General features: G+C 41.3%; 2 protein-coding genes across 2 annotated transcripts in view; both read left to right on the top strand.

The window, feature by feature from the left end:
- The window catches only part of LOC116510325 (histidine--tRNA ligase, cytoplasmic-like), a 51,124-nt gene extending 49,868 nt beyond the window's left edge, over window positions 1-1,256 (top strand). The window contains exon 13 of the mRNA XM_032219825.1: window positions 1,181-1,256. Within this exon, the coding sequence (XP_032075716.1) occupies window positions 1,181-1,240 (60 nt within the window). The 3' untranslated portion in view covers window positions 1,241-1,256. The remainder of the gene's footprint in view (window positions 1-1,180) is intronic.
- A 739-nt stretch (window positions 1,257-1,995) lies between these two features.
- Window positions 1,996-8,586, top strand: DND1 (DND microRNA-mediated repression inhibitor 1). The gene is made up of 6 exons (XM_032220445.1): window positions 1,996-2,004; window positions 2,187-2,213; window positions 4,538-4,667; window positions 4,977-5,438; window positions 7,311-7,733; window positions 8,570-8,586. The coding sequence occupies exons 1-6, from the start codon at window positions 1,996-1,998 to the stop codon at window positions 8,584-8,586; spliced, it is 1,068 nt and encodes a 355-aa protein (XP_032076336.1).
- Window positions 8,587-11,760: the final 3,174 nt, after the last annotated feature.

An 11,760-nucleotide genomic window follows, 5' to 3' on the forward strand; every position in this document is an offset into this window, starting at 1 on the left:
AATGATGAACAGAACCACCAAGCACATGTCGGTCTGGGTAGCTGACCACATGGAGTTGAGAGTGAGGGGTTTTTATACCTTCTCTTGGGCTTTGAACTTGAGCTTCCTGTTCCTGTGCAAGAACATGTATTGTATTGGCTACTGTAAGGGTCATAGCTGGCTGTCTCAACTCCCAGGCTTGGTTGAAGTTTGGCTGATTCAATGAAGGGGCTTGTTGGGCAATTCCTATTGTGACTGAAGGCTAATCAGACCTCGGGGTTCAAACTTTGCTGCAGGGAATTTGCTTATGAGTAGAGCTAGCTATCTCTTTATCTCTTAAGTGCTGATATCTGCTGTGGGCTGTTAGGGAAGGTGGGGGCTGCTTTCCAGGAGCATGTTTCTCCATTTCTCATCCAGGAAAATATAATAAATTGTCTTAATATTTCTCAAAATATTTCATTCTTCTAAGGGAAGGATGGGTGCTAAATTTCTACACAACTTTATTCCACAAAAAGTAATCCACCAGCTCTTCATGAGACACATGAAGCCTTGCATCAGAATAACCTTGTACCTTTCCAGACTAAGAAATTTTATTAGACAGGCATAAATTGTTATGAACTGCAGCTCACCTCATCAGGTGCATGGAGTTACTAAACTGATATTTAAACTGATGTTTAAATTGGGAAGGGGGAAGAGACAAGATGCTTATGCAGCAATTGTAATATGTTAAAAATCTACTATGTTTGTGGAGATCCCAACAAACTGCTAATTGATTGTAATCTGCCACACTTGTAACCTACCTAACTACCCTGTGTTCTGGCTTCCCCTCTTCCTCTCCCTCCATCCCCCCCCCATCCCAGTTTCAGTCCAAATCAACATACCTCTCCATATGTGATGCATGAGCAGTTTATAATAAGATGTGATAGTCTGAAAAGGTGCTAACAGGTTTCTTCTGATATTTGGCTACCATAGACCAGCACAGCTCCCCCTTTAAAATGCAGAATTGAATAGGCTTTCAAAAATGTAATTAAAACTGTATCGACTTTTGACATGTCTTTTGCTGCATGAAAATTTAAAAAAAATGCTTGGAAATGATGGAGGTTATATAAATGTTACATTGTGATACTTTTAAAGTACAGTGAGAAAAGTATTGAGATAGTGTATATTATTTTATACCTTAAGCCATACTTTTTCTTTGCAGGTGGATATTTGCAGAAAAAAGCTTGTGGAAGAAATCAAGAGGCGAACATATATTCTTTAGAAATATCGGATTCCCTTTGAAAAGATCAGCAAAATTCTTCATAAATGTGGCAAATCAGTTTTTTTTTCCAAAGCTGTAATTTATTTTTCTTTAAGCCACTTAATCTTACAAGATCAAGGAGCTTAAGTCTTAAAGAGTAAGGAACTGTGGTTCAAAGCAAATGAAGGCTGGTATTTTCAATATACTGTTCCAGCATTTAAAATACTGGCATTCTGAATCTATGATTTGACATCAATAAAACTTGTTTCAACCCATGTTTTCTGCATTCGTCTTTTCCACTTAAGCAAAATAATGAAATATACTGAACATTCAGTCTTACCTTACTCAAATTTGCTCAGTTATCCTAATCTGAGATTTTAAAAAGGTATTCTGCCTGTGATATTAGCAAGTCTACCTTGGAAGCTTCATAAAACAGTTGGACATAAACATGGTAGAAATGGAGGGGAGGGGTTTCCAGTTAATTTATTTTGTCCTGAAGCCCTTCTCCAAAACCTTTCAAACTGAAACATTCAAGTTCACAAATTCTGGAAGGCTATAAAAACTTGCAGCGGGGATGGAGGAGGGAAGAGGACACAGCGGTTGCCATTCCTGTCCGCCAGGCGCACCTTCCTAGGAGTAGCAGAGCGCCCTGCCACCCTCCAAAAGGGATGAGTCTCACTTCCCACTGCGTCCTGCCTGGCTCCACTCAACATCCAGGTCCTCTGAGACGCTCCAGTATCACATGAGGAATTGAGTGTAAAGCGGAACCACGCAGAATGCAGCAGGTGGCGGCGATGGCTGCTCCCTGAAAGACTGGAAAGGGGAAAGGCCCCGCCTCCGACTGCCCTTCCACGCGGACTCCCTCGACCTCCACCAATCCGGTGCAGCCGGCAATCTCGAGGAGGAGAGGCAGCCGGCATCGAGGCCGACATAGTTGCACATAAGAACAGAATTAGCCCCAATTCAGAAAGTGAAGAGGAGGAGGAGGAGGGAAGCAATGTTGCCGGCCCCCACCCCGCTGCCCGGTTTCATTTCTAGTTATAGGTATTTTCCCGGATGATGGTGCAGCGCTATCGAGAACCCGAGGGAATTTTGCCTTTCTTGAGAACTACAAACTTAGTGTCCATGTTGAAAGCAGCACATCTTAAGAGGGACAAGAGAAAGCCAAGGGGTGTACCCCAAAAGCAGAAGCGAGCACCTCCAAATCTGCTTGCTTTGCTACTGGAAGAAGCTGAAAGTGGATGGGTTGCCGTGCCAGCGAGCACCCATGCAGAATGTGGCTAGTTTGCTGGGAAAACCAATGCAGGATATTGCTGGTGGTTGGGAATGTTTTCTCTTGCTGCTGCGCCATTCCGAAGACGCCCCAGTTTTCTCCCCACCAAAGGTTTGACTCTAGTGCTTGCCCGGGCGCGTAGTTTCGTTACAACCCCTCCACCTGCACGCATTAATGGCTGATTCTCTTGCATTTTTCTTCTAGGCTGTAGGGGAAAGACACAAGCACTTACGATCTCGTAAAGGGCCCGCTGAAGTTGGACACCTTCCCAGTGCACAAAAGGTGGAGAGAAGGGACTTATACGTCCTTACTGGCTGGATCTAAACTAAACAAAGTTTTATTCCCTGCTTCCCATCAATGTTAGATCCAGCCAAGAACAGATTCTGGGGATATTTAACAACATAGTTATTTTCTGGTAAGCTGCATAGCTATCTAAAAGGTAGCAGAAGTCCTTGACTTGGAATTAAAATTTACCACCCGAATCTTCCATTTTCATTAGTCATCCCTGTAATTTACCTGAGCAGAGCCAGGCAGGATGCAATAATGGGACAAAAAGTTGTGGATCTGATATAAAAGTTTTTGCTACTGAAGAGGATTCATGCCTTGGACACACCTTTTTTACAACCCAAATGGTTGGCTCCATGATTACTAGGGCTCAGTTCATGCAAGCAGCTGTGATCAATATTTGACGGTTTTAAATTGTGAGAAATCAATATAACTAGTCGCTTGAATCTTTTTCATTACTGTGTGCTACAGTAAAAAAAATAGTTGGTAATGTGCATGTTTTAATAGTGCCTTAATGGGTATATGGGGCATATATAGAAAGTCTGACTGAGTATCTTTGCCTCAAATTATTTTGACAATAGAGTGGGACAAAACATGAAACGCGGTATATCCATGTGCTGTGTAATGTAAACATGGAAAATCAAGAGGATCCACTTTCCTTTGGAGAAGGAAAGTTAGCCCAGAAACTCGGGAGAGGCGTGGCTGTTCTGCCCTTTCCTTTTTCAGCAGCCAGTAACTCTGGCCTAGACCAAGCTGGAAGGAGAAGGCCATCAAACTCTTCGCACCTGTCCCATATTAAGCTCCCGCCGCCGTCACTCAACTCAAACAACTCTCCTAGTGACGGGGAAGGCTAGGGAGGCGAAGAGGGCTCGGTCTCTCCTGCGCCTCAAGCAGCCTTCGCGCTCTTAATTAGTCCTAAATGATCCAGCGAAGCACTAAAGAGTGACCCACCCAGCCTAAAGGAGGGGCTCTTAATTCTGCCCAATCAGAAGACGCCTTCGTTCTGATCCAGTACAAAAGATGCCGCCGCACCTCCCGAGTGAAGGATAGACTTGTGAAAGTGGTGTTCGTTTGGGGCAAAGATGAGTGACATGCTGGAGACCCAGGTACTTGGTGGCGTTGGTTTTAGGGTTTTGCAGCAAATGTTTCCTCATGGGAGTCCAGCATTAGTAAACTCGCTGATTAGCCAAACATGTTGGGTGCTGTTGTTTTAACCTCAGCTTTATTGACTTTTAATGCGTTTACTGACCAATGCATAATTATGCATCGGTATTACATTAATATTACCATTCAGACTTTTATTCGGGTCTAGTTAGGAGTACCACGCTGCAAATTCACACTGCGCTCGTGTTTTACCTTCCCGCTTTAATTAAGAGGGCGTGGAGAGCAAATTATAGAGGCCCCGCCTTTCGTCCAATTTTGCCGTCCTCTAGTAATTCTTCAAGTTTCATGCTGAGTTGGTTGATTCCATACTAAGAATATTATTGTATTCTATTACAATAAGCCAGAGAATAGGCTTTTTTCCCTTATGGATTTGTTAATCCTTGCAATGAGTTTGCTGCATACAAGATTGAAAGAGATTGTTGCCCCTGAAGTACTCTGAATGTTCAGAAAGAGTTACATAAATGGTGGTGTTAAAATCAAGGCAATTAATTGCAGTGGAAATACTTGGAAGAAAATGTCCCCAAGATAGTTGTAGAGTTCTACTTCAATGCTTTCCATTAGAGATAGTTACTACACTGGACTTGTGTTTATTCTAGATACCATCTCAAACGTGGAGTGAAAAAATAAACCAGGCTAATAAAGCTGCCCTTCTGACTTGGGTGAAAAAGACTGGAATCCAGTTAGTGCAGATCAATGGGCAGAGAAAATATGGTGGTCCTCCACCAGGTGAGTAGAAAACTTAGAAAAAACTAGTACTGTAATCCAATGTTGTATTAATGTATAGCTGGATAGCCAGCAATGGCATTGGTGACATTTCCTGTATCTTTAGTTATATACCACAACTTGCCTTTGATCTATCTGTCTTGCTTATTGTAGCCTTTAGTCCTTTTCCAGGTATCAATGGTGTTTCTTGGCCTGCAAAATGGTTGTCTACATGCATTGCAAATCAATATGAACAAGGAACATTTCCCTAAATATTTCAGGGAAGTGAAAATACTTTGCAGATAATGTGACTTTTCCTTGTTCTTTCCACAGGATGGGCTGGCTATGCCCCACCATCTGGTTCAGAGGTTTATATAGGAAAAATCCCCCAGGATATCTATGAGGATAAACTTATTCCTCTCTTCCAAAATGTGGGGAGGCTTTATGAATTTCGTCTCATGATGACATTTAGTGGGCTTAACCGTGGCTTTGCCTATGCTAAGTACATGAACCGCCGAGACGCCCAGGAGGCAATTGCTTTACTCAACAACTTCGAAATCCAGTCTGGCTCCCCCATTTTGGTTTGTAGAAGCACTGAGAAGTGTGAGCTCTGCATTGATGGCCTGGCACCCTCGCTGAAAGAGTGCCACCTTCTGCCAATGCTGCAGGAACTAACCCCAGGACTCCAAAGCATCTCCTTACATGCCAGCCCTTTCAGGAAGAAGAGGCAGCTGGCAGAAGTGAAATACATTTCCCATCAGGCTGCTGCAATAGCCAAGAAAAATCTTGTGGAAGGTTTGTTTTATGTTTTGCTCATGATATTCTGAGAAAAAGAATGTTGCTCATGATATTCTGTGAACCAATTACTCTTGTCGTGTGCTGGAAATGGTCAGGAAAGCTGCAGATTTCCTATGCATCTGAAGCTTTGAGGTCAGCAAAACTCAGCAACAAAGCCTTTGGAAACAGTTTCTAAGGGTGGTATAATGTGATGAACTTTGTTTAAATCTAACATACGTGGTTGAAATTAAGAGCTCCTCTCTCTTCCCCCAGAATAGAGTATAATGAATCTCTTTTGCATTTGTTGTCTTTTCAAAATGTATGACAAAATAAGTAGGTTTGAGAACAGTTTACAAACTAACTCTTCATTACTTCGGAAAAAAAATATTGGACATGCAAAAGTGTATGCAAAAGTAATCTCTTGTCCTAGTTACTAGATTTTCATAGTCTTTTTGTAGAAAAGTGATGGTGAACCTACGAATTGTGTCACTAGTGACATGCCAGGCCTTCACACCCTCTGGAAGCTGCACAAGAAGACCCTGCTCTTGCACAGCCTCTGGAGCCTCTAAAAACCGTGTGAGAATGGGGCATGCTTTCCTGTTCTTTTTGGAGGCTGAAAGGCCCCACAACCCTTCGCCCCTCAGAGAGGGTCCGCAACTTGGGTGTCCTGGATCCTCAGCTGATATTAGAATACCACCTGTCGGCTGTGACCAGGGGGGCTTTTGCCCAGGTTCGCCTGGTGCACCAGTTGCGGCCCTACCTGGACCGGGAGGCACTTCAAATGGTCACTCATGCTCTCGTCACCTCTAGGCTTGATTTAATGCGCTTTACTTGGGGCTGCCCCTGAAGAGTGTTCGGAGACTACAATTGGTCCATAATGCAGCCGCGCGAGCGGTATCGGGTGTACCTAGGTACACCCATGTTACACCTATCCTCCGCGGGCTGCACTGGCTTCCCATCGGTCTCCAAATGCGCTTCAAGGTGCTGGTCGTTACCTTTAAAGCCCTATATGGCTTAGGACCTGGATACCTACGGGACCGCCTCCTGCCACATACCTCCCAACGACCTATAAGATCTCACAGATTGGGCCTCCTTCGGGTACCGTCGACCGGGCAATGTCGGTTGGCGACCACTCGGGGGAGATCTTTCTCTGTAGCTACTCCGGCCCTGTGGAATGATCTCCCCGCAGAGATCCAGACCCTTCCCACTCTCTCGGCTTTCCGTAAAGCCACTAAAACCTGGCTGTTCCGGCAGGCCTGGGGCTGTTGACCCCAAAATATGGTCCAGCCCCACTTGGAATGGAGTGCATGGTGTGTTTTTTAAATCTATTTTTTCTTTCCTTCTTTTTGATTTATTTGTATTGTTAGCCGCCCGGAGTCCTACAGGATTGGGCGGCATACAAATGTTATTAAACTTTGAAGAGTTCTTTGACTTAGACTTGCCTCAGATATTTACAGGTAAGTATTTATTAAATAATAAATTTAAATAAAGTATTACTCTGTTATGAATCGTGTCTCTTGTTGGAGGCAGGGGATGATCCACCATCATTCTAGATAGGCACTGTCTGAATTTGTAACAGGCCAAGCCCAAAGGTTTTGCCATCACTGTTCTAGTTCGTTTAGACAGAGTTGGGGAATATGACCCTTTTATGACTTGTGGACTTCAACTCCCAGAATTCTAGCTCAGGAATTTTGGGAGTTGAAGTCCACAAGTCATAAAAGGGCCATAAGTACCCCACTCATTGTTGAAGAACCTATGTATTGCCAAAACAGAATCAGTGGGGTACATGTAAACTCTGATGCCACTATCTTGAAGTTAGCCATACTATTAATCAAATGCAGAGAAATCTGTATTGAAATTCAGATATGCATTGCTTTTTGTCTTATGCAGGTAGCTTGTGTCTCTGTGGAGATCAAATTGAAGTGGTTTGGCTAACACCTACTATTAAACAGGAGCTCCATAATGTCTCAGTTGCAGGTAATCTAAAGACCCTGCCATCCAGCTGGAGCCATAGAAGTGCCCTTCCTCAAATGTCTTCCAGGCCTATAGACTGTCATATGCTACCAGCAAGAGCCAGTGTATTAGATCATTTAAAATTTCAGTGTAAGCTGCATCAGCTGGGCCGTCCTGTAATCTTTACAAAATGTGTGCAGCGGAATCCTGAAGACTGGCTGCAGTTCTGGTATCAAGTGGTGATACCAAAATATCCATCACCCTTCAGTGGGTTCATTTGGATCAAGCCTGATCCCTCTGGCTTGGAAGACCATGAAAAAGTGAAGAATTTTGTGGCCTTGCAGCTACTTAAAGTCCTAGGTAAGTGTGTTTATGGTTTAATTTGGGAAGCAATTATTGTGGTAATTTATTAACTGATCATTTCACAGAAAATAAAAGTAAAATACAGGATCTAATTCTGAGCCATTTTCTTCTGGGCTCTATCTGAGATTCAGGTTTAGAGCAAGGGTGTTAAAACGCTTAAGTCTAAAAGGGGCAGAGTTTGCAGTTGAATAATAAGTGAGCAATCTTTTTTAAGACTGGGGCACCACATGTGCTTGTCCCAGCTATATCATGAAGTGCCATGATCATGGAATCGAACAATTTAAATGTTGCTCTAGAATAGATTCTTAAGAATTACAAAAAACTCATTGACAAGTATTTCTCAAATTGGAAAATGATTTTATTCTTAGCCAATTTAAAGATCTATTTTTTGCAAATAATTCCATGTGTGTGTGAGTGTTTGAATTTATGGTAGAGTTGAAAAAGGAGATATGCGACCAGTCTCAGAAGTTTCAAAGATCACTTTGCAGTCACATGGTTGCACTGCTGCTGGTGTTTGCAGCATCCCATGAACTGGGGGGATTGCTTAATGACTGCCACAAAAAATGTCCTAAAATTGGATTAGTAATATGATTTATCTGTTTTACAACCATTATGACTTGCAACTGTAATGGTCATAATTCAGCTACCTCTATTCAATTCTGGATTAGCATCATCCTGCATAGCTAATTTTAATTGTTAATAAATGTGTGCAAATAATGAGCTTGTGTTTTTAGACCAGTGAAGTGTTTTTGGAAAGTGACAAGTATAATAGATGTATAGCAGAATGAGATTGGAAATATCGGGGAAAAAAACTGTTTTTCTTTTTCCAACAGGGTACCCTGTGATGTAAAATAGAACCACTCTTCAAATTAATGAGGCTTGTATGTCTTACTCTTTTAATTGGTTTCATTGAGCCAATTCATAAGGAAAATGTGTGCTGGATCTCTTTTGTCTTATTTTCTGTGGGAGGATTTGAGAATTGTTTTCTGTTCTCGTTTTCATGTTGATAGGCAGATTAGAATTTTCAGTGCACTAAATTATTTAATAGTTATTTTGGGAGCAGACTATGCAGTTTTAGAAAAAAGACAAGCCATTGGTTACTGGATAATATAACGTGGGTGTAGTCTGAACACAGTATTTAAAATCCAGCCAATGACCAATTTCCTTTAAAATTGTGGATTGTTTTTCTTTTATGTTCAAATATTGTGCTTTATATTTTACTATTTGAATGTCTTTTCATTTCTGATGGTTTGAATTTACATTAAGCCAGATGCCTTATGAGAAGAGCATCTTGGAGATACCATAGTACTGAACGTTGTTAGTGCTTGCTGGGTAGGAAAAAAAAACCCTTTTCTATGAAAAGAAGAATGTCTCTGTAATACTTAATCTTTCCAATATTGCAAACCAGCTTGCACTGGACAGAGAGGCCTTGTTCTGACACCTTTGAAATGCAACACTAAAGCAGAGGCTGCATTAACAGAGGAAGCTTATTCCACATGGAAAATAGTAAAGGGGATCTAAGCGGGGAAATGTATGTCTTTTACTGCTCTACATGTTTCAGTGCTGGAATTGATATGTAGGGCATATCTATATTAAAGAGGTTTTGACCTAAATGTGTAGTCTCTTCCTGAATTAATGACTTGCTTTATTGATTACAATTAAATATTTCAATGTGAAATTTGTTAATTGTTCTATGCATGAGAACTAGGATCACTACTCAACACTGCTTTAACACAGCATTTTCCACAATTTGCAGGAAATGGAAGCAAAAGTGAGGCCAATGTTCTAAACAAGAGGGCTGTTCTCAAGGTCTAGTTTTGCCTGCCCCACCTCACCTGAATTTCCTTATGGTTGGTAGATTCTGCTGGTTGCTAAGCACCAGTCGTTGAACAAAAGGTCACACAGTAACTTACACTTTTACTTTTACCTTCCGTATTAACTCTGCTTGACACAAACCAGTTGTGAAGAGTGTACAGTGGTGATTATGTGACTCATTTAAATGCTGTGAGGGTTCTAAATGCATGCCAGTTACAAAGTGCCCAAGTGCCAATTACATGAACATGGGCTACAACGACACTCAGGAATGCAAGGATTGGTCACAAACCCATTTTTAATACCATAACAAGTGGTCAGTAAATGAGGCACTCATTTAAATATACAGTATAAAGTTCAAATTTTGCTGTTCTCATATATGTCAACACTCAAAGTAATAGGTCCCATTCAATAAGAACTCCAAGGTAGGCAAATTTCTCAAAGAACATTTTATTGGGACGTACCAAATTGGCACATTCTTGGTGGAAAACCGGCTCTAAGTTCCCACCAGGTTTACACCCAATTAAAAGTAAAACTTTGTCATTCCCCCCCCCCCACATAGTATTCAGTCACGTGGTCCAATCAGCATGTAGTTCAGTTGCCCGATGACCTCAATCTCCACCTTTCAAATACCACCAACGTCCTTGATTCCCAGCAGAAAGAATTTTATTTAGGCCGGGACAGATCTGCCACTTGCTGGAGGAGACCTGGGGTCTTTCTTGGTCTTTTTTTCATAGTTGCACAGCTTTTCACATAATCCACAAAGTCTTTCTTCATTTTTGGCCACCAAAACTCTCCTAGTGAGATGCAGCATAGAAGCCGAAGTGTCAAGCTGGCTTTGTTGAAGCACTTGAAGATATAGGTTTTGAGGCATGTATATTTTTGGACCCTTCCATGCCAGTCTGTCTTTGAGGCTTAGTGCTCCTTTATTCTCTTTCTACCAGGGATCTGTTAGCAGCTCCTTTTTAAGGTTTTGGGTCATGTCTCCTGCATCTCTGAATTTTGGTCGTCTGGTTTGTAACCAAATGGTTGCTTGCACTGATGTTTGGGAGGAGGGGATCATTGCATAGATTACGGCTTGCTGTTGAATTCTGATTTTCTGGATACGGCATCGGCGAGTAGGTTCTTCCCTCCCAGGATGTACTTTAGTTCGAAGTTAAACCGCTTGAAGTACTGCGCCCATCAAATCTCCTTTGGGAGAGTTTTCTGGGGATTTTTAGTGCTTCTAAGTTTTTGTGGTCGGTCCAGACTTTGAACAGTACTTGTACAAAGTTCTTTATTTTTTCATTTTCATAATATATGACCACATGTATACTATTACATAGCCAACATCATATTGTATTATTAAATGTTTACATCAATTCATCTTACCATCAACTCCCAAAAACAATTATTGGCTCTTCTGCTCTCCATACACCCTATTTGTCACTTTCTTCTCCCTCTCTTCTCCTCCTCCCTAACTCCTTTCTTCCCTCTGTTGTCCTTCTCTACTTCCTCTCCCCTTCTCCTCTCTCTCCTTTTCACTCCTTCTTTCTCTCTTCCTCTTCCCCCCACCTGCCCTCTCTCCTATCTCTCTCTTATTCCCTTACCTTTCTATTCTACTTCACACTCTTCATCTCATTTACTTGGTGTATTTCAGCTTCTGAGCAAGCTCCATTTTATGTTGATGGTATTTATAATTCCTTTTCAATATACATATTTAATTTTAACATATCGGTATATCTTACTCCTTTTTTAAAAGAGAAAAAAAGTATACATATATAGTAATTGTATTTTTAAACCTTCCCTCCCCCAGCCTATTTTTGGCCAAGATGTAACCAGATGTAACCTGGTTACAGTTCCCAGCTATTCTCATCATTATATTTATATAATTATGCATCCTTACACAACTCAAATTTGTGATTCTATCTTTATAATCTCAATAGTTTTCCATTGTATATTTCATGTTCCCTCTCCATTTTTCCATAACTTTATTTAGGTTACCCTTAACTGTCTATAAATAACAATCTTTGCTGTTCAATATTCATTACAATTGTCCTTCCATTGTCATATTCAATCAATTAGCAACTCAGTTTAATTATCATGTATAAAAGTGAATCACAAACCTCTGCTTTACAATCTCCCCATATCAGTTTCATATCTGCCCATGGTCCATATATTTTAACCTTTATTTAATTATTTTTCCATTATCATATTCAATCAGTTAGCAACA

The sequence above is a fragment of the Thamnophis elegans genome, chromosome 6 (assembly GCF_009769535.1).
Source record: "Thamnophis elegans isolate rThaEle1 chromosome 6, rThaEle1.pri, whole genome shotgun sequence".
NCBI classification, from domain to species: domain Eukaryota; kingdom Metazoa; phylum Chordata; class Lepidosauria; order Squamata; family Colubridae; genus Thamnophis; species Thamnophis elegans.